At 54.7% G+C, this 22,490-nt stretch overlaps 1 protein-coding gene across 1 annotated transcript in view; it reads left to right on the forward strand.

The window, feature by feature from the left end:
• Nucleotides 1-6,927: 6,927 nt before the first annotated feature.
• Nucleotides 6,928-22,490, forward strand: part of TMEM266 (transmembrane protein 266) — a 39,158-nt gene continuing 23,595 nt past the window's right edge. Inside the window, exons 1-4 of the mRNA XM_040969082.1 lie at nt 6,928-6,965; nt 8,718-8,906; nt 17,690-17,844; nt 19,409-19,482. Of these exons, the coding sequence (XP_040825016.1) occupies nt 6,928-6,965; nt 8,718-8,906; nt 17,690-17,844; nt 19,409-19,482 (456 nt within the window). The remainder of the gene's footprint in view (nt 6,966-8,717; nt 8,907-17,689; nt 17,845-19,408; nt 19,483-22,490) is intronic.

The raw sequence follows: 22,490 nt of genomic DNA on the forward strand, positions 1-22,490 counted from the left end.
AGTGACTGAATCCTTGCCTTGCAACCGCCAGGGTCCCCCACTTGCGCACCAGTTCATGTCCTAGCTGTTCCACTTCCCATCTAGCTCCCTGCCTGTGGCCTGAGAAAGCAGTGGAGGATGGCCCAAAACTTTGGGACCCTGCCCCCATGTGGGAAACCCAGAGGAAGCTCCGGGCTCCTGGCTTCGGTTAGGTTCATCAGCTTTGGCCATTGAATCAGTGGACTGAAGATCTTCCTCTCTGTCTCTCCTCCTCTCTGTATATCTGACTTTTCAATAAAAATAAATAAAATAAAAAGAAATAAAATAAATCTTTAAAAGAAAAAAAAAGGTAGGAGAAATCCCATGTTCATGGACTCAAGTGATCAACAGTTAAAATACCCACACTACCCACGGCAATCAACAGAGTCAATGTAATTTCTGTGTGAATTCCAGTGATATTTTGCACAGATGTAGATACCAAAAAAATTCCTAAAGTTCATATAGAGCCATAAAAGACCCCCAAATAGCTACAGCAAGAAAACAAAGCAGGAGGCATCTTTTTTCCTAATTTCAGACCCTATTTTAATGTTATTGTGATCAAAACAGTATGGTACTGTCATAAGAACAGACTCTTAAGACACCGGAACAGGACAGTGAGGCCAAAAATAAACCCATGCTTCTGGGGTCAACTCATCTTTGATAGACGTGTCAGGAATCCACAGGATAAAAGCATGTGCTTCAATGAATGACCTCAGGGGAACTGAACACTTGTATAGAAAAAAATTAAATTGAACCCATATCTTAGACCATACAAAAGAATCTATTTGAAATGAATTAAATGTAAAAACTGCTCCAAGAAAACCCAACATAAAAGCTCCTTGACTGCAATCTTGACAGTGACACTTTGATACACACACACACACACACACACACACAAGTGAACGCAAACACACACATGGAAACTCCGCCAAAGTTTCTGCACATCGCGGCAACCAAGCAGCAAAGTGGAATGACAATGCACAGAACATGGGCGAACACTCGGACACCACCTGGGGAGTTACCATCCGGAGCCTATCAGGAACTCAGGCAACTAAAACGCCCATTTCAAACTGGGCACCCACCTTGCCAGGCACCGTCCCCAGGAGACATACAAATGGCCGACAGGTGTATAAAAAGGCGCCTAACAGCGTCAGTCGCCAGGGAAATGCAGTAACGTGGCATGCCTGTGGGGAAGCCGTCTCCGCCCGCGTCACGCTGCTGTCATAGACTCCCGCACGCTGCCTTACTTATCCCGAGCGGAGAGGCACTGGGCTCACTGTTCTAGGAGCTGAGAAGTCCCGACACACAGCCCCAGCACCTGGCAAGGGTCTTGGTGCCCTGGCACCCGCTGGTGGAGGGCAGAAGGACGAGAACTGAGGGCAAGAGATGCCACACCTGCTTTTGATAACAAACTCATTCCCACAGTAAGTGCATCATTAACCCACAAGGGCCCTGTCTTCGTGCCCGCGTCACCTCTTCATGGCCCGCGTCACCTCTTCATGACTCTGCGTCTCTGCACCCGCCCTGGGGATCAACCCTTCAATACACAGTAACGTAGCCCATAGACTCGGGAAACTCAACTCCCATATTGTCCGGCAATCCCATTTCCAAAGGAAGTAAAACCATGATCACATTCTCGTGTCCCTTGTATCATGTTCAGAATACCCAAGACACGGAAGGAACTCGGCTGTTACCCAGAGGAATGGGTAAAGAAAATGTGGTACAGGGGTCTAGAAAATAAGTCTTTAAAAATAAATAAATATGTTTAAAAATACTTGATTTTTATTGGAAAGTCAGATATACAGAGAGGAGGAGAGACAAAGATCTTCTGCTGGTTCACTCCCCAAATGGCCACAATGGCCAGAGCTGAGCTGGTCCAAAGTCAGGAACCTCTTCCAGATTTCCCACGTGGGTGCAGGGTCCCAAGGCTTTGGGCCGTCCTCGACTGCTTTCCCAAGCCACAGGCAGGGAGCTGGATGGGAAGCGGGGCTGCTAGGATTATATAACCAGAGCCCATATGGGATCCCAGCATGTGGAAGGTGAGGACTTTAGCTATTAGGCTATCGCACCAGGACCAATCATGTTTTATTAAAAAAAAAAAGACATTCCTGCCTCTATATACCCTTATCACTTGCCATTTAAGGTAAAGGAAATCCTGGGCCCAGCGCAATGGCTCAGTGGCTAAATCTTCACCTTGCATGTGCCAGGATCCCATTGGGTGCCGATTCATGTCCCAGCTGTTCCACTTCCTATCTAGCTCCCTGTTTGTGGCCTGGGAAAGCAGGCGAGGACAGCCCACATGGGAGACCCAGAAGAAGCTCCTGGCTCCCGACTTTGGATTGGCTCAGCTCTAGCCATTGTGGCCACATGGGGAGTTAACCAGTGGATGGAAGATCTTTCTCTCCGTAAAACCTACCTTTCCAATATAAATAAACAAGTAAAAAAGGAGGAAATTCTGCCACCCGCAACACGACTCATAAACCTTGGCAATACTGTGTTAAGTGAAATAAGCCGGGCCCATGATCCCATGATACACATGGAATCTAAAAAACGGCTGAACTCACAGCAACAGATAATAAGGCTGAGTCATGGCACAGCAGGTCATGGAGCCACCTGTGACACCAGGACCCCATGTGGGCACCAGTTCATGGCCCAGCTGCCTCGTTTCCAATCCAGCTGCCTGCTGATGTGTATGGAAAGGCAACGGAGCATGGCCCAAGTACCTGGACCCTTGCAACCATGTGAGAGACGCAGAGGGAACCCCCGGCCCCCGGCTATGGCTGCTATGGCCATCTGAGCCAACCAGCACAGGATCGAACGATCAATCGATCGATCTCTCTGTAGCCCTTTCAAATAGGTAAGTAATCCCGTCTTTAAAAAAAAATAAACAGCTGAACAAGTACCAGGGCATGCACAACCTGGTGACTAAGGGAGGTTAAGAAAGCTGTTCTGTTTGACTGAAATTTGCAAGGTAAGAGTAGGTTCCGGCATCACCAGCACCCAAGAAAAACAGTTGCGTCAGGTTATGGATCAACTAGCTTGACTGTCATGATTACTTCACAAGGTATACCCCCTCCGGATGTCACATCAATCCCCCGGGGTATACGGTTTATATTTGTCAGTCATACCTCAGACGAGGTTTCTTTGGGGATGTCTCAACTGGACCACTGGACTGAGAGAACCCCAACCATAAAGAGAAGTGCAGGTTCCATGGTCTGACCTTGGAGTGCATGTGTCAGAGCTGGGCCTGCTCAGTGGCTCAGACGGAGCAGTGGACGGTATATCCCGAGGCACGTGGAGGACGTGGCAGCACACTGAGGCCTGCAGAGGACACCTGGTACCAGAACAGAGCACGGAGGACAGAACACATTTATTCATCGTGCTTGGAGTGCCGAGATCGGCAGGAATTCAGAACTGTTGAACTGTTGAAACCTCTTAAGCAGGACCCCCAAAGCACGCCCCACATTGGGACCCAGGGCGGTTGGGAGGCTGGGTGGGGCTTCTCCCTTTATCTCCCCTTTCCCCCCAGATACAGAAAGGAAAAAAGAGAATGTGGAAACACGTTCTTACCCATTACCTCAAGCTCTTGACCTTGGCACTCTAATCAAGTATGTAAAGATCATCAAAAATCAAAATAATAATAGCAAAAAAAGCTAACTAGATGAAAAACAACCCCCCCAAGCTTGAATTTTTAGTGAAAAGCTTAAAAATACTGGCAGAGTTTTTCATAATGCACATTTTGTATGAATTTCCCTGCATTCATTTCAATAAAATTGTTACACACACACACACACCCCCAAGTGGCCAGGCTTTGCATTTCTATCGCCTTTAGGCATGTTTGCCTTTGCAAATGTGCAGCTTGTCACACGTCAGAACCCGCAGCTCAGACTGCTCACGGCACCTTGGAATAAGATTCCATCTCCTCTTCGCACATCCTGCTGAACACGCTTCCCGCACTCACGCCTGCTTCTCCTTTCCGGGAGTCTGCTCTGCACCCAGTCCATGACACTTGTAAAACAACAAACTCCTGGGCCCAGCATTGTGGCATAGCAGGTAAAGCTGCTCCCTGCGATGGTGGCATCCCATATGAGTGCTGGTTCAAGTCCAGGCTGCTCCATTTCTGATCTGGCTCCCCTATGAACAGGCCTGGGAGAGCAGCAGAGGATGCCCCAAGAACCTAGGCCCCCACCACACACGTGTGAGGCCCAGATGAAGCTCCTGGCCTTGGCCTGACCCAGCCCTGGCCATGGTAGCCATCTGGGGAAGGAGCCCAAGGCACGGAAGATCTATCTGTCCCTCTCTGCCTGTATCTCTGCCTTTCAAGTAAATAAGTACATCTTTTAAAACCACAACAAACTTCTCATCCCGTTGGAAGATAACAGGATAGCACCTCGTTACATCACAAAATGAGTAAGGAAAGAGGGGAGTTGAACATTTCCACTTCCTTCTTATATAAAGGCGTACCTAGGCTAATTAAATCCTTGGGGAGGGAACATTTGTCTTCACAGAAGCTGATTAATGAGTAAGAAGCAAGAACATTACAATGTCATCATTCTGTAACACCCAAGTGAATGCATGGATGCTTCTCTAGAGCTAGGAACCGGTGAGGCGCCATGCAATGGCCTGACTGGCTAATTCTTTGCCTTGCAAGTGCCAGGACCCCATATGGACACCAGTACATGTCCCAGCTCCTCCACTTCCCATCCAGCTCCCTGCTTGTGGCCTGGGAAAGCAGTCGAAGACGGCCCAAAGCCTTGGGACCTGCACCCACATGGGAGAGCCAGAAGAGGCTCCTAGCTCCTGGCTTCAAATTGGCTCACTCTGGCCATTGTGGCCATTTGGGGAGTGAACCAGTGGATAGAAGATCTTTTTCTCTGTCTCTCCTTCCCTCTGTAAATCTGCCTTGCCAATAAATAAATAAATCTTTTATAAAAAAAAATGAGAAAATCTGATGGACAGGAAAAGGCAAAGAGGTGGCAGGAGAAAACATCTGTCCAAAGACCCTGTGGTATTGACCCTGGCCTGTGCCCTGTGCTTTTTTCTCCTGCTACAAAAATCCATTCTGGAAAAACTTGGTGACTCCCTCTTGAGGCCCTTCTCATTTTATTGCATTTGTAAAAGTTTATTTGAAATTCAGAATTAGATTTTTCATCCACTAGCTCAGTTCCCAGATGGTCACAATAGCCAGCACTGGGCAAGGTTGCAGCCAGGAACCAAGAGCTTCTTCCAGGTCTCCCATGTGGGCGCAGGAGTGCAAGCATTGGACCATCTTCTGCTGCTTTCCCAGGCCATTAACAAGGAGCTGGCTGCACTGGAAGTGGAGCAGCCCGGACTTGAACTGGCACGCACATGGGATGCCAGCACTGTGGGCATTCCACCTGCCATAAGACAATACCCACCCAGCTCTTCTGAGTTCTCTCCATCTCCTCTTTTCCAGCTCTTCCGAGTTCAGATTTGCCTGGAACTTCTTCAAGAGCCTTAAGCTTGAGCTCACTCTCTCTTGAAGGGGCTTTCTCCCTTGGCTCATGGACCCGCCTCGCCAGGTCATCTCACAGCGAGCTTCCCTTGCCCGTGAGGCCACAGCCCCCTCAGGCTCTCACTAGTTCATCTGCGGCTGCGGCGGAGGCTGAGAGGCTAAGGAGAGCCGAGTGGGAGATGCGCTGGGCGCACAAGGCAGGTTCCTTGGCAGGTTCCTTGGCAGGTCCCACAAAGGAACGCCCCTTTGAGTCCCCTCCCGGATCACCTGTTCCACTTCACCCGCAGCCAGGTCCGTGTTTTTGTCCGCATTCTTTTAGACAAGTTCTGTCTCCAGAACTTTCAGATTATTCTGACTCCAATATTTCTAGGTGATTCTAGAGCATTGGTGGATAGAGAAAAAAAAAAAAGCATCCTAACTGTCTAGTCCAAATCTTTTTTTAAGGAAATCATATGACATTCAAATGCTTTGGCATATACTCAGATTCAACAGATTACACAAGCTGACAAAATAAAATAAAATTCAACGTTTACTTGGTACCAGGCACTTAGTGTCAGACATGTATTGCCCATTGGCTAGTTCCTTTATGATCCACATTTGCACACAAAGATCTTCAAAAACTTTGTAGAAAATACATATTGTGAAATAACTATGCATGGATTTTTAAAAATTATTTAAAGTAATTAGATCACCAGTGAGAGAAAAGTGGATGAAAGAATCGCCATCAGTCGGTTCACTGCCTGGTGGCCACAGTGGCTGGGATTGAGGCTAACACTTGGAAGCTGTAACTCCATCCGGGTCTGCCCCACAGGGGGTAGGGGTCCCAGTACCTGAACTATCACCAGCTGCCTCCCAGGGCAGGAAGCTGGGGTACAGGGCTGGGAGCAAGAACTGAATCCAGGACCCCTGATGGGGGGGTGATACAGACACCCTAAACTGTCATATGAAGCTCTAGGCTAATGCTGTCCAAGCGTAGCTGCTTCTGCCATTTTCTACAATGCTTTTGATGCTGGGTTGGTACAGGCAGGGTGGGGGGGGGCAGAGGGTGGAGTGGTGCATAGAGGTTTGGTGGAAAGGACTTCGGTGGGCGAGAAGTCAGGAAACCTAAGTCCAACTTGACTGTCCCCCATCTCTGTGTCATACAGAGGAGTCACTTGTTCCCCTAATCCCTAACAAGGAGGGATGCCCCCTTGTTGGCCCTTGGTAGGGTAATAGCAGGACTGGATCAGACGTTGCATGGAGAGCTCCAGGGAAGGAAGTTGCAAGAACCTGCATTTTCAGATGAGCCCCAGAAGCTAACCAAAGGCCTGTTTCTGTCTGCAGGGTGCTCTACACGCATGGCTGTGTCTCTGTGCTTCTTATGGAACCCAAGCTTGGACATGCTGATGGCACACTTGGGCACAGCTGAGCCCCACTAGACACCCAGAAGACCCATGGCTCTAGTCGGCACCTTCAACATGACCCACCCACAGTGAGTACCCCCAGGTCCCATCCTCAGAGAACAGAATGGCCTTGAGTAATGTCCTTCTGATGTAGGCAGCTACCAGAGGAACTGCCAAGTTCCCTGGAAAATAGATTTCAGAGATGTTCATGTGGGTGTGATAAGCTTTGAAATCTAGGTATATTAAAGGTAGGTTGAATGAAATACCTATTATGAAAAAAATGATTCACAGATTCCAAACAAAACATCTCTTTTAATTCCATTCCCCTCTCCACCCAACATGGACTTTGTGAAGGCTCCTCACCCATGTCCTTAGGCAGGCAACCCTTCGAACACAAACCTCACAACCAGATGAACAGGTGTGTAAGCTGTACACAGGGAAGGACCTGGACCCAGTAGCTGCTTTGGGTTCCTGATCCCAGTGTTCCTGCTAATGCCCACCCTGGCAGGCAGCCAGGTTCCTGGCACCCACAGGGGAAACCCAGGGGGAGTCCCTAGCTCCTGGCTTCGCTGGGACTCAGCCCTGGCTGCTGTATACATTTAGGGAGTAAGCCAGTACATGGGAACTTTACCTCTCTGTCTCTCCATGTCTCTGTACTGTCTCTGTACTTCTCAAATATAAAATACGTAAATATATACAAATATATTTGTATAGTTTGGGTCCCAGCTACTCCACTTCCAATCCAAAATGTCTGTCGTTGGAGGTGAAGGCTCAAACCCTTGGGTCCTGGTCACCCATGTGGGCAACTCGAACTGAACTGCGAGCTCCTGGCTTTGGCCTACCCCAGCCCTGGCTGTTGCACCTGCCCGGTGACAGAACTCAAAATACCACAGATCTATCTTGATCACCAGTCACTCTTTCTGCCTCTGTGCCTTTTCAATACAGATTCAGAAAAAAGAAGCAAAACAAACAAACAAGTCCTCTGTCTCCTCACCATCCACTTTGTCACAATCCCCTGCCATGCTAATTCCCTTTTGAATGTCTCCTTGTTGGGCCAGAAGCACCAGGCCCGGCTCCCAACCCCTCCACTGCCACAGCTCACTCCCTGGGAAGTGAAGGCAGAGTGACCCTGGTGCACGGGTATTTGGTGGGGCAGCGGGCGAGCCCATACTTAGTGTTCCCAGCCTTCCTTAGCGGCCAACAGTGACTGCCTGCCTCACGTTTGTGACTATCTTTGCAACTGTTGTCCCCCAAATTGCCAGCTTTCCTGTAGCAGGTTGAGAGGTGGCACTGCCCCTGGCTGGGATACCTCACGGTGTGGTGCCAGCTTGGGCACTGTTTATCGGCAAAGCTCCGTGCAAGCCCAACAGCCACCCAGAGGAAGCTCCCCGTTTCCCTCTGTGGATCAGGTTCAAGTGAGAAGGGAGTGTTGTCCAGGGACCCCAGCAGGACCTGACTGCGCCAACACACAGGGAGGCTAGGTGTGGGAACACTCCCGGCCCTTTATAAAGAACCCAAGGTGACAGTGTTAAAAAGAGTGGCCAGTCCAGGACATGGGTGGTGCCACAGAGCCTGGGTGCTATCTGCAGGGCTCTGTCGGCTGGCAGCTCCCTTCTGCGTCTTGCTCTCCCCCAGGCACCTGCCCCGGAAACTCCTACATTCAGATCTGGGCGACTGCCCTTTCTGGCTTCTCCCACTGCCACTCCTCAGCCCGTGAAGGACAAGGCCAGGCACAGTCCCTGCCCTCTCCCCGGCCACATTCCCCTCCTCCAGCACCTAGGGAACCGCCACCTTGGGCCTGGGAGGTGATTCCGCCCTGTGCCTCTCCCCCTCCCCCCCAGGCCTGCCCTAGGAGGAGGAATCTCCGAGGTTGAGATCATCTCCCAGCAAGTCGATGAGGAGACCAAGAGCATCGCACCCGTGCACTTGGTGAACCTGGCCGATCGGGACCTGCCCCTGGCTGCCATCGACCTCTCCACGGCCGGCTCGCAGCTCCTGTCAAACCTGGATGAAGATTACCAAAGAGAAGGGTAGGTGCTGACTGCTGGGGGTGGGGAGGGGCGGCCAGCAGTGCAGGCTCCCGAATCCTGGGTCGAGTCCTGGGTGCCCCCAGGCAGCCCCTGCTTCAAGGGGTGGTGGAGGCAGCAGTGTCGGCAGCAAAGAGGAGAGATGTTAGGCAGGGATCCTGCCAGGACTGGCCAGCTCCCCCTTCCCCTTATAGGGAAGACCACACTGAAGGAATGAGCCTTAACACCTCCCTGCCCAGCTTACAGGGTCGATGCTCACTCCTCAGCCACACCGTTGCCACAAACCACGCATTATCCACCAGAAGCCCAGATCTGAGCAGGGCAGGGCCTGGGGTGACGTGGAAGTGACTCGTACATACCCCATGGCCCTGACACACACACTTATAAAGGCTGGTAAGACCTCAAGAGCCCATGCTAAGCAACATTTCCCTCCCACATATCTGAATGGTTCAGACTGTGTGGCCGCTCTAAGCTAAAGGTGAGGGTGGCAGGTGTTCTAGGGGTCGCCTTCGCTATAGCTGCATTGCCAAGCATGACATGGCTCTCTGTACTTTCTTGGGTAAGTCACCCAACAGGTGCCAAGCCAGACACCTTCATGGCACCCCAGGGGCTGTCTCTGAAAATGGCACTTCCTCCCGAATTATCAAGTCAGCAGAACAGACAGGAAAGGCCAGGTGAACAGACAGGAGGTAGCCAAGGGTAGCCCCAGCCATGGTTACCGTCAGCATCCATTTGGCTCGAAGGCTGAGCTCAGGCCAGCTCCATGTACTCGGAACCTCTGCAGCATCCAGGGTCTGGTGCTCCCAAGGCCTCAGCACTTGGCCCACCCCCAACCCCCACCCTACACATTTCCACCTGGCTTTGCAAAATCACATCGCACCGCGGTGACCCACTGTGCCACTGCCCTCTAGTGGCCATTTGTGGTAGTGTGGCCTCCTAGCATGTTCAAGCTGCCCCGCAGGGTTCATTCCTTGCACTGGCCCCAATCCCTGTCAAGTTCAAGGCAAGCGGCAGGAAAATGTGCAGAGAAGCTGGGACACTTCTCCAGGGATTCTGGTTTGGAACAGTGTGCCCCATATGTGCTGTGGGTGTGACACCATGGGTGTACCCAGCCTTCTGGGTGCACCTCAATGTGGGGGTGCACCTCAATGTGGGGGTGCACCAGCACCCTGATGTTTCCCTGCTAACCTGAGAGACAGCTGAGGGAAGCCTTGCTGTTATTCTTTCTGCCTCTGAGGTGGGCCTCTACAGCATCAAGAAGCTTCCCATAGGTGAGGACACGAGGGAAGGGCCCTGCCAGACCTTGGCTTAGGGTTAAAGCCCAGGTATGCCCAGGGAGTGGGTGACACTGAAGCAACCCCAGGAATGGCCTAGGCTGCTGGAACTCCCAGCTGGGGGCCCCTTGGCAGCCTGAGGCCTTCCCAGGGCCAGAGAGGGCAGACCGTGGACTGGGGCCAGGGGGAAGGACATCAAGCAAGCAGGTGCTGGGGGGATGGCAGGGGAGGAGCTTGGCTGCCTGCTGTCTTGGGGTGAAGGGGAGTTCCCTAACCTCCCAGCCTGGCCTTTCCAGCGGGAGCATGTGGCAACCCGGAGGGGCTCTTCCCAGCGGTTCTGAGCCTAAAGTCCCCAGGACACTGACTCTTTCCACCACCATGGGTGGTGCTGGAGGGCAGGGAGGCTAGGGACCCCCACACCGTGCGAAGGTCACTCAGCCCAACCTCTCCCCCGCCGCCACCACCACCTCCCCTTGACCTCAGGGCTTTGAAGGATCCCAGAGTCTGGGACGGGGCAGAGTGGGGATGCTGTATGCCCAGAGAGGCAAGGATGGAGCCAGAATCCATGCCAGCACCCTTGGGCTCGCCTCCCATGTGATAGATATACCAGTCTCTCCCACGTGTGACACATCCGTGCACAACATCATGGCTGTGAGAGTGGGTAACACAGCTACATATGTGCTGCCCTGCTAGACCACCCTGCCAAATGCCCATTTGAGAAAAAATTAAGAATTGTGGGAGCGGGGTGGGCATATAGTACCTAAAGCCCTACCCGGAGGCAGGGATCCCACATGGGTACCAGTTGCCCTGCCAGCAGTTCCCCTTAAGATCCACCTCCCTGCTCATGATGTGGGAAAGGCAGCACAAGAGTTTGGGTCCTGGCACCCATGTGGGAGACTTGCATGCAACTCCCAACTCCTGGCTTCAGCCTGGCCCCACCGTGGCCACTGCAGCTCTCTGGGGAATGAACCAACAGATGCGAGAGCTCTTTGCTTCTCATTCTGTGCAGTTCTTTCAAATAAGTGGTCTTTTTTTTTTTTAAGTGGTGAAATACATGAGAAAATAAACCGTGAAAAATCTACCTTAGGAAAAGCAATGCCTGGTTTAGAAGAAACTTGTCTGCCCCCATGTAACCTTGATTCTGCCTTCCACAAACTGTTAAAGGACCCTCATACACACACCACAGGAAAGCTGGCATCTCAGCTCCATCCTTTAAGCGCACAGGAGTGGCATCGAGGGCATTTGTGCTGCCTGCGACACCCACCTGCAGAACCCAGTTTGCCCAGTAAAACTCACTCTGTCCCCCTCCCCGTGCACTCCTGTGCTCCCCGCACACACACACATCACAGCAGGCGTAAGCATTTCTCACACCCTGGGCCTGAGATGGTGAATGTTTCCACGCACCGCGGTTCCCAAAGGTTCCTTACACTGTCCTCTGGTCAGCACCTGCCCGACCACCACTCGGGGGTCCTCTGTGCTTCCCACTTTCTCTAGATCCTTCTGTTTCTGCCTTGGACTACAGCGAAGCCAGTGAGATAGCAAGTTGTTCCCTCTGCTGCTTCACCTCCCACGTGTTTATGATATCCAGGCAAAGCCAGGGGTCCTGGAACTCCTTCAGGGTCTCCCAAATGGCAGGCAGGGACCCGAGAATTGAGCCATCACCTGCCACCCTAAGGGTGTTCCATAGCGGAAAAGCAAGATTAAGCTGAGGGTCAAACCGAAATGCCCACTCCTTTTGTGAGAGAGCCTTCCAACACCTTTTAGGGATGGGACTTCCTCTATTTATGATTTAAACGTGGGGTTCTCAACATCTGTCCTCGGCCATTTTCACGCTTCTCAATTCTGCCTTCTGTGGGGTTTCATCGATTCCCACCCACGCTGTGATTTCACTTCAAGGTCAGCGTCTTTGAGCCCCAGCCAGCCCCGTCACCCTCCACGTGCCCACGGGTGTAGCCCTCCACCGGGCCGGCTGCTCGCTGGCCACCCCAGTCATTATGAAAAGTAGCCAGGGCGCCCAGCCTGGCCGCCGTCACCCGGCATGGCCCCCAACATGAAGCCGGCCCCGACACCCAGGCCTCAGCAACCACTTTGAGCCCAGGCCGCTGAGCACGGATCGGGGAGTCGGAGAGACGGGGAGACGGGGAGACGGGGAGACGGGGAGTCGGGGAGTCGGGAAGACGGGGAGACGGGGACCAAGGCCAGCCGCCATGGTGTCCCTGTCCTGGCCGCTACTGCTGCCTCCCCCCACCCACACACTTCTCCTCTCGGTTTCCGGAGACCCCGAAGTCCAGACCCCCTCCCCTCTCTCCGTCCACGTGGCAACAAGTCTCCCCACCCCTGTCCGGCACCTCCTTCCTCCCTCACGTCTGCCAGGCCGCCATGGCCGCCCACCCAATTCCTTCCAAGAACAGCAAAGAACTTTCCTGCAGCCGCTCTTTCCTCATGTCCTAGTGGCTAGAATCGGGTCACCTGACGGGGATACGGGAAACGCTATTGGACACACGGGCTGCCCGTCAACCGCCTCATTTCCCAAAATGCACCGCGGGGCGCAGGCCGGGGCGGGGCCGGGGCGGCCATGGAGGCGCTTCATGGCGCTGCCGCCTTGAGGGGCGTCCGGTCCGCATCCACAGCCAGCACTCCATCCGCCCCTCCGCCAGCCTTCCCAGTTGCTGGTCTGGGAACCACCCGCTTTCCAGATGATCTCCACAAAGGGTCGCATCACCCGGAGGCCCTCATTCCCGTGCCATTTGAGCTGGGCCGGCCGGCCCCCAGGCCGGGGTGCTGTTGGTCACAGGAGGACATGATAGTTTCTCAGCTGAGTCTTCCAGGAGGGCCTGAAAGGGCCAGTGTCCCAAGTCCAAGCAGGTGGCCATTGCGCCCAGACCCGGGGGGTCAGGGAGGCGCCGAGAGAAGGCCGAGGCAGGGGGATACCTAACAGGCCACAACAGCCCCAGGGACCCTAATGGCTTCCCAGACTGTCCGGGCAGGGACCCCCGCCTCCAGGCCCAGCTCGGGGGACCCCGCACCCTCGCCTACCTGCACCCGTGCACCCAGGGGCGACAGCCGGCTCTCCTCCTCGCCGAGTGTGCCTCCAGGGCGGGGCCGGGGGCTCCTGCAACTGGAGGGGGTGTTGACCGATCCAGGGAATCAATGGATAAGGGAGGGAGGGGAGGGGAGGGGCTGCAGAAGGGAAGGAAGCCGCTGCTCGGGGTGTGGGGAGCCGGAAGCTGGACCCCGACCCCGCAGAGGGGGAGCCCCCGCCGGGCTGGGGGTTGGGAGGGGTGCACACTGCACGCCCCCCACCCAAGCAAAGCCAGCAGCAGCCTTGCCTGGGGCATGCCCGCTTCCCCTCAGTGGAAAGCAAGGGGTGTCCTGGGGTAACCGGTGAGGGCCCCCTCCCTGGCCGTGGGATGGGGGGATTCGAGTGCCAGATTTCACTGGTGCGTCCACAATCCACCCCCAGCTGAACCCCGCTCTTATTTCAGTGGGTTTAGAATTCACAGTGCTCCAACCAGAGTCACAGTGTGCCTCCTTCCCCCACCACCAAAAAATATATATGTCTATATTTTTTTCCCTAGAAAGCACAGATTAGACCTTTGGACTATAGCCCAAAGACTTTGCACCTATTAGGAAGACGATAAAACACACACATAAGCTGATTTCTCTGGTAACCTTAGGTGGCCAAGACCACTTCACTCGAAGCACGGACGGTGCTGCCGGGAGTGACCGCTAGACGGCGGCAGAGCGCCGCTGGCCACGGTGGGCGGGGCAGGGGACTGGAGTCCCGGTCACCCGGGAAGGCAACGGGGGTGCTCCCTGAGCTATGGGGGCACCTAGGTACTAGGCCTTGGCCCGCCCGGGTTTGCCTATGGCAGACTCGTGGCCACTGGCCCTGGCCAGCCTGCAGAGCACCACCCTCCCCAAGAAGGCTGGGCGCTGACAGAGCTGGGAGCTACTCCCTGGCCACGGGGCCCTGGGTACCCCTTTGCGTGGTGTGGGGTGGCCAGGCGGGTTCTCCTGTCCTGAGAGGGTGAGCAAAGATAGGCGTAGCTTGCCAGGCACAATCCCAGCTCCTGCCTCATGGGCCACGTTCCTTCCAAGAATGACATTTGCCAGGAGGTTGGGAGATCTAAGATCCTCTAAGATCCTGGGGCATGCAAATGGTAGGCTCTGATGACCTCAGCTGGACACAGCCCCCCTGTGGGCACAGCAAGCTGGTCTCACCTTTTGCTCTGTGGCTGGTGACCCTGTGGTCCTGCGAAGGGCTGGCAGAACCTCCCCCCTGCCCCAATCAGCCTAACCCTTCTGGCCACGACTGTTTATCGCTGGGAGGGAGCCTGGGGGGCCTGCCTTCCAGAAACATTATCAAGGTCAACAATACGGTTTCTGACTGGAGAAGCCTCGTCGGTTTATTTGCTTTTTAGCAAGATCTAGGGGTTTACTTGCTGCAGGCTCACCAGGAGGTGGCCCCAGACAATCAGCATCTCCTGTGAATTTTGTACAAGTGCAAAAAGAGGAGAAAGAAAAAGCTTCCACCCACTGGCCCACTCCCCAAAAGTCTGCAATGGCTGGGATCGGACACAGCCAGACAGGAGCTGGGAATTCTATCCGAGTCTCACTCTTGGGCGGCAGGAACTTGCACCACCACCTGCTGCCTCCTAGGGCCGGCATCAGCAGGAAGCTGGCGTCAGACACTGGGGCTGAAGACTGCCCAGGGGCTCTGTGAACCAGCATCTTAACGACCAACGTCCCAAAGCTGATCATTGAATTACCCCTTTCAATCCGTTATTTCATAAAGCGCCCCATACGATGTCGGGGCACATGATAACTAGATGCAGAATGGAATACACGTTGAAACTCCGCCACCCCTCCCAGACGACCAAGCCAGGCACCCAGACCATCAGGCACAGCTGATATGGATGGCAAGCCACGTGTCCTGAGGTTCCTGGGAAGTGATTATTTTAATGCTTTGCACCTTCACAGCAAGCCTGCACAGGCAGACGCCTCCATTTCAGGGACTAAGAACCAATGGTGGCAAGGACTTAACTGCAGAGTTGTGATGGGGGCAGACGGGGAGACACACACACACACACACCACGCCAACAAAGGCTAGAGCGTTTGCCTTTTAGGTGTTTCCATAATCTACACTGTACTCTGACTTTTTAACCCAACACCTTCGAAAACAAAACAGAAGCACGCAACCATGGCGCCCAGCCTGCCCTCCCGCCCCCCGCGGCCTCTCTCCTAGGCAGCTTAGCACACAACCATGTCCACCTGCCCACCAAGGCCACCTTCTCCTCAGGGTGGACATCGGGGCGCGCCTGCTCTCCGCTGGCGGCTCCTGGGGCAGCACTGCCCGCGGCGTCCCCCCCCCCCCCCAGCCCCCTGCTAACACACCTGTGTCCTCCGGGAGAGCCGCTGTGCGGAGCGCTGACACTGCCCGGGGTCCTCCCGAGCTCCCAGGGACGTGGTTCTCAGGCTTACCTCTGTCACTGGCGCTGCTGCAACTTGGCACCGGTCTGGCAGGGAGGTAGTTGAAGTGGTCTGGTGTGTCTGTGGGTGGCCTAGACGCTGGGGCTCGGGGGCTCCCCCGGTTATGCAGGGTGGAGCTGCAACTGAGGAACGCTGCCCCGGAAGATGCGGGTCTTCCGACCCCGTGGATCCCAGCATTCCCCGCGTGGACTTCAATTGCATCCACCTGGGCTCTCACAGGACATGATGTAAACCAGCAGAAGATTGTGGAGACAGGAGTCAGGGGCCGGGGCCAAGGCCGCAAGGTGCAGGCTGGGACCTGGCAGGTGGAGAGTGGGGGGCGGGGGTAGGCAAAACCTAAGGCAGCATTGGCCGCACCTGCCCAGGGACTGGCAGTTTGAAAGCCCCCCGCCCCACTTCCTGAAGGGGAAGCCCTCCCTGCTCTGGCGAGGTTCTCAGCCCTGGAGGACCCTTGCAGACTGCAGAGTACCCCAAACTATCCCTGCCTGCTGGACACTCAGCCAGGCCAGATGGGCACTCCCCCAGATAGCCCTGTGGGCTTTATCCCCCCCCCCCCTTATTGTCACGCCCTTACTGCCATAATTGAAATGTCAGCTCAGGCCAGTGTTTGGGGTGACAATTAAAACAATGACTCCAATTGGGGTGTCCGCATAACCCCCATAACCGAAGGGCCTGGTCCAAGTTCCAGCTGTACTTCTGATCGCAACCTCCTGTTAATGTGCAGCCTTGGAGGGGGGAGCAGGTAAGTCCTCAGTGGGAGACCCCAGAGGGAGCCCTGGCTTTGGGTTTGGATCCAGGCCCAGCTGGTGCTGGCATTTGGGAAGTGAACCAGTACATGGAAGATCTTGGTGTGTCTGTATCCACCCATCTTTCAAGAGTTTTTTTGTTTGTTTGTTTGTTTGTTTGTTTGTTTTTATTGTAAGTACAGATTTACAGAGAAGAAACACAGAAAGATCTTCCATCCCACTGGTTCACTCCCTAAATAGCTGCAGTGGCTGGAGCTGAGCTGATCTAAAGCCAGGAGCTTCTTCTGGGTCTCCCACACAGGTGTAGTGTCCCAAGGCCTTGGATCATCCTCCACTCCAAGCAGGGAGCTGGATGGGAAGCAGAGCAGTCAGGACATGAACTGACACCCATATGGGATCGTGGCTCATCCAACATGTGGATTTAGCCATGAAGCCATCATACTGGGCCCTGTCCACCCATCTTTCAAATTCATTTTTTAAATTCAAAGAATGAATTCATGGTGACTATCAGCTCCCCCTCCTTCAGCATCCCCAAGTCCCCCGTTGACTCCTCCAGCACCTGCCCAAACTGGCCTTCCTCTCTCTAGGGGGCCAGCTCCCACAGCTTGTGCCTGTCCTGCAGAGTCCGTCACTCCCACACGTCTCTAGATAGAACCTTACAGAAAAGACTAGAACAAGCCCAGTTTCCTGCCTGGTACTCTGAACAGTCATAAGCTTTATCCTGCCCACTCTCCCTACCCCCCACGGCTGGGTCATGAAGAACTCCCCACCCCACCTCCTGTAATGCAGCCGCCACTCTCGGTCCAGTGGCACCGTGGACGCACCGGGAGTTGGACTCTGTCATCTCCTCCCAGCTGGATTGGACAGGAGGTGATGGCTGAGAATCAGTGTCGTTGAGTTTTTGTTGTTCTGTTTAAGATGGACTGATTGATCTGAAAGGCAAATTTAGAGAGAGGGTGAGAAACTGAAAGAGAGATGGCGTGCTAAGTAGACAAGTTTCTACCCGCTGATTCACTCCCCCAGATGCCTGCAATGGCCATGCTTAAGCTGAGCTGGAGGACAAAGCCAGGAGCCAGAACATTCCACCCAGGCCTCCACGGTGGAGGGCAGGAACCCACTCCCCTGGAGTCAGCACCTGTCACCACCCAGGGCCTAAGGTTCGCAGAAGCTGGAATCAGGAGCCAGGGCTAGGAAAAGCAGTCCAGGCACTTCCCACTGGGAGATGCTGGGGCTGCCCGGCTCAGCCCGCCTCTCCTGGCTTGTGTCCCCGCAGGTCTAACTGGCTGAAGCCGTGCTGTGGGAAGCGAGCAGCCACGTGGCAGGTATTTTTGCTCAGTGCGAGTCTCAACAGTTTCCTGGTAGCCTGTGTAATATTGGTGGTGATTCTCCTGACCCTGGAACTGCTAATAGATGTAAAGCTTCTCCACTGTGAGTAGCCAGAGAGAATACGTCATGTGCACCTGCGTCCACCAGGGGGCCCCCTCCCACAACCCACCACCTGGCTTCAAGGGGATCGCCTTCTGCCCGGGGGTCTGGACCCAAGGGAGGGTCTCTTGAGCTGGGCCCCATCTAACATTCCACCACCAGGGACTTGATGAGACAGAAAAAAAAAAAAAAAGGCTGGAGGCTCCTGTATGCATCCCACACACACATACACACACTTTTGTTACTATTTGGAATTTTCTGTAATTTAATGGAGCTGTGTCCTATTGGGACCAGCACCAGTAACACTTAGATTCCGGGTGTGGTCATTCCTCCTGGACAAGCAAATTGAGATGCGGCAGTGGGGTGGGGGGGGGGGTGGAGGTGGGGCAGGTTAAGAGGCTGGCCCTGGGAACTGGAATGTGGGACCACAGGAGCCATTTTCCAGAAGAGGGGGCCCAACAAGCCCCACCCCAGCTTCACACGCAGCCTGTATTCTATTAAACCATGCTAGAATCACGACCTCCCGCCCAGCCCTGCTGGCCCCGCTGCCTTTTGGCTCTGCTTGGGGAAGGCAGGGGTGAGGGGCAGGCTGCAACTGGGGTGGGTGGGGATCTCGGGGGTGGTGTTCAGTGAAACAGAGAACTGGCCAATGCTGGGGAAAAAAATTTTTTTTCTTAACATGAAATCTCCAGGCGATTGGCTTTAGTAGGAGATCCAAAGCAGCTCATAAAAAGGCATGTCAAATTCCATAAAAATGCACAACCAGAGATTTATGGCTCTGTGTTCATGCAAACCATTTTTTTTAATAGCCCAAGAATTCACTGGAGAAATAATGGAGAGAGTTTTGTTTTTTGTTTTTTTTGTATTTGAGTCACTCGGCTTCTTGGTTCCCACTGGTGTCCCTGTGACCCGGGACTGGAAAGAATCTGCAGCACCTCGGGGCTTGGTCTAAGGGGTGCACTGGCCCAAGGCCAGGGGACCCCGTGTCCCCCACCTGCACCTGGGATTGCACACCCCGGGAGCTGCCTTTCCAGTCTGGACAGTATCCCCGGGGACTCACAGGGTGCCAGGCAGGCAGGCTGCTGAGAATGTGACAGCAATTCTGTCCTCGCCACACCTGCCTGGGTTCCTGCAGTCTCTCTTCCCCACCTGTCCTGCGTCCTGAGTTCCAGCCACCTTGCTCTGGGCCTTGCCAGCGGACATGTCCCTGGCTGGGACTTTCGGGGAAGGGGCACTAGCTGAAGGCGAGGCAGGTGGGACCCACAGCCAGCACCTTCTCCCGCCCACCGCTGCCGTTCATCCCTGAACCTGGGGGGGCAGAGGGAGAGGCCATCTGGGCTGCTAGCTCCCCATCTCCTTTCCCACCCCCTGCCCCCACCCCAGCCTTCTCAGCTCTGCCACACAGGGTGTGACATTCCTCCCCACCCCCATACCAGCTCCTGGGTCCCTAGCTGCCCTAGCTGGCTGGCTGTGGCTCTCTGACCCGAATGCAGCCACCTCTGAATGTCCCCGGGGAGCCGGCTCTGCCAGCTGGTGGCCCCTCCAATGGGCCCTTCCTGTGTTGCAGTTTCCAGCGCCTTCCAGTTCGCGGGCGCCATTCACTGGATCAGCCTCATCATCCTGTCCGTGTTCTTCTCCGAGGTGGGTGACAGCTCTGGCCCCTCCAGCCCCGAGTCCCAGGGACAGCCAGGCTTTCCTGCCCGGTGGAGGCCCTGGGCTTGTCCCTGAGGCCGCACAGCAGGGAAGCAGGTGTGATACAGGGAGCTGAGCTCCCCAAGGGGACAGGGCTTCCTGCTGAGATCAAGCTGGACTTGATCCTGTGGGAACAGGAATGTCTCCTGGGCAACACCAGCTCCTCCTAATGGAGCCAGGGACTGGTCCAATGCATGGGCCACCAGCCCAGCCCGCAGGCTTGAGGGGAAGGCAGAGGTGATGTGAAGATGCCCACGGAGTTCAGGCTCACAGGGACATGCACAGGTGTTGCGGGAAATGGTATCTGCCGTCACTCCAATTCCAGTCTTCCCTTTATGAGGTAGGGGGTGGGGCCCTAATTGCATATGCAAAAAGGAGGCAGCATTGGGGCGGGGCTTCAGCGCAAGCGATGTCAGGGTGTCTTGCACACTGAGTGGGGCTGAGCCGGGGCAGCAGGGTTGCCCAGCCTGCAGCCACAGGCAGTCTGCGCGGAACAAGGGCTTGGAGGTGAATTTTTATAGTGTGAGCCAAAACCCAAGCAGTCCCAGAAACCTCTTGCAACACATCAGGAGAGAGCTGGGCATTATGGTCATGCTGCTGAGTGTGGCCAGGGGTGAGGTGGACAGGGCAGCTGGCCTCCCACGCACAGCACATCCTCTGTGCACGCCTTGGCTCCTGCAGCCCAGGGCTTGGGGGCCTGAGGCTCTGGAGCTGAGCAGCAGCTGCGCCCCGCCCCCCACCCTGTCCGCCAGGTCCCACGGACACCCGGGCTGTGGCCAGATGTCTCTCTATGCAGACCTTAGGGAATGTGCTGTGTGTGTGACTGCCAACAAAAATGTTTAGCCAGTTGCTGCGGCTCTTACCCCTCCATGCCCTAGGCTTGATTTTTATGATCCTTGGGCCAGATTTATGACCCCGCATTAATTCAGGATCCCTTCCTGTCGCCACTGGAGACAAACCACTTGAGACACCCCGGGGTTGGAGGACTTCCCACAGGCTAGGTGGTGGGAGCTGGACAGCAGAGAGGGGTGGAGGCCCTGACCCTGGGGCCTAGCGGTGGAGTGACAAGGAGACCTGGCTCCCCAGAGTGTCACCTGGCGTCAGGGCTTCTGTGGCTTCACTAGAGAATCGGCCCCACTGACCCCAGAGGGCCTGAGAGGCGTGGGAGGCAGTCCTGCTATTCATGGTGACAGGGACGCCACCCACAGGAAGGCTCAGGTGCCAGTGTCCTGTGTTTGCTTCTGAAAATGTCAACAGGTTCTTCTAGAACCATGCACACTGCTAAGGGTCAGCGGCCCAGGATGACCCACACAGTCACGGCCAACACCGGGTCAGCACCCTGTGCTGCCAGGAGAGGACCAGGGACTGACCCCAGGCCCCAGGGACTGGCAATGGTGAATGTCGCTCCTTTGTTCTGAACTGCTCTTTTTGGTTCATAGCTTGGGGGCGTGGCTGTGGGTCAAGCAGCATCACCTCCAGCCTTCTCTGGCTTGGCGAGTGAGGTTCATCCCCATGGCCAACCCCAAGACGCTGGGACCCCAGGAGCTCCCGACTTGCCCCTCACTTGCACAATTTTCATCACCTTATATGCCGCAGTCACCTTACCTCTTGGTGCCACTTCTCCTGAGCATTTTGAGGTGCCAGGGTGGCTTAGGTGGCAGCACTGCTGATGACCTCGTGGCTCCAGTCTGAGGTTCACCCTCAGCTCCTGACGGTGCGTTGGCCCACGGGAGCCTGCAAAGAGGGGTCGGCATCCAGACTGCTCATGGAAGACAGAATCAAGAGGTAATTTATTGAATTTGAAAGGGAGAGAGAAACAGAAACCCGTTGATTCTCCCTCCTCCCCTAAAGAGCTGTAATAGCTAGGCCTGAGCCAAGCTAGAGCCAGGAATTCAAAGAGGGTCTCCTACGTGGGTCACAGGAACCCACGTGTGTGAGCTACCACCTGCTCCGGGCCAGATCTGCATCAGCAGGAAGAAACAAGAGTTTCCCGAGAGGGTAAGGGCTGCACAGGTGTGCCTTGAGCTGTAGGTGGCCACATTAAGTTCTGTTCTTATTCTGAAAACGCCCAGGCTGGTGCCTGCTGCCCGGCAGGACCCCAAAACTTGGGCCATGCCCGGTTGCACCCTGCTCTGAGCCCCATCCTTCCTCCATGGTCAGCTGGGATGACTTGTTCTCCTGCTCCCTGGGACACAGGCTCTGTGCCCAGTTGGTCACCCACTGGGAGAGCATGTGATCTGCCCATCACTTATGGGGGGGGGGGATAGATAATATGCATCTGGGAGAAAAAGGCTCATCCACACCCGGTTTTTCCTCTCCTATTTACTGTCACTTGTGCTTTGTGGCTGAATATATAAAGAAGAGTCTAGAAATACAGAATGCACTTGTTTAGAAAAGGTCAAGCCAGCTCTTGCTGGGAGTTGGCCAGCTCAGGCTAGATACCAAACTTACTGGACATCTGGACCAGGGATTGAACCTTGAAAGGGTCTGCAGCCATCAGGCACCCCAAACAAGGTCTTAACCACAGTACCAAAAGGCCACCCATTCGTGCTTTTCTGTGTCTGCCTCTGCCGTGTGGATGTTCCCAGTTTAACCCTCAAATAGGGATTGGAGGAAGTTCTTCACTTTTGCCTGTTAAAAATAGTGCCATCCCCTTCTCAGCACCCACCCCCATGTGCTGGATTTGGAAATGGTGCAGTGAGTTAAGCCACCACTTGGCATGCCTGCGACCCATGTCGGCGTGCCTGTTTCCAGCCCCAGCCATTCTGTGCCTGTTAAACGTGCCTGGGAGGCAGCAGGAGCTGGCTCAAGTACCTTGCTTTCCTGCTACCCATGTGGGAGACCTGGATGGATGTTTTAAGCTTCTGGCTATTTCGGGCATGTGGGAAGCGAGCCACAGCATACAAGATCTCGCTCTCCAGTAAATAATACTGTTTTAAAATCCCAGCCAAGTATAA

This window comes from Ochotona curzoniae, unplaced genomic scaffold, assembly GCF_017591425.1.
Source record: "Ochotona curzoniae isolate NIBS_2020 unplaced genomic scaffold, NIBS_Ocur_1.0 scaffold_4701, whole genome shotgun sequence".
Classification (NCBI taxonomy): domain Eukaryota; kingdom Metazoa; phylum Chordata; class Mammalia; order Lagomorpha; family Ochotonidae; genus Ochotona; species Ochotona curzoniae.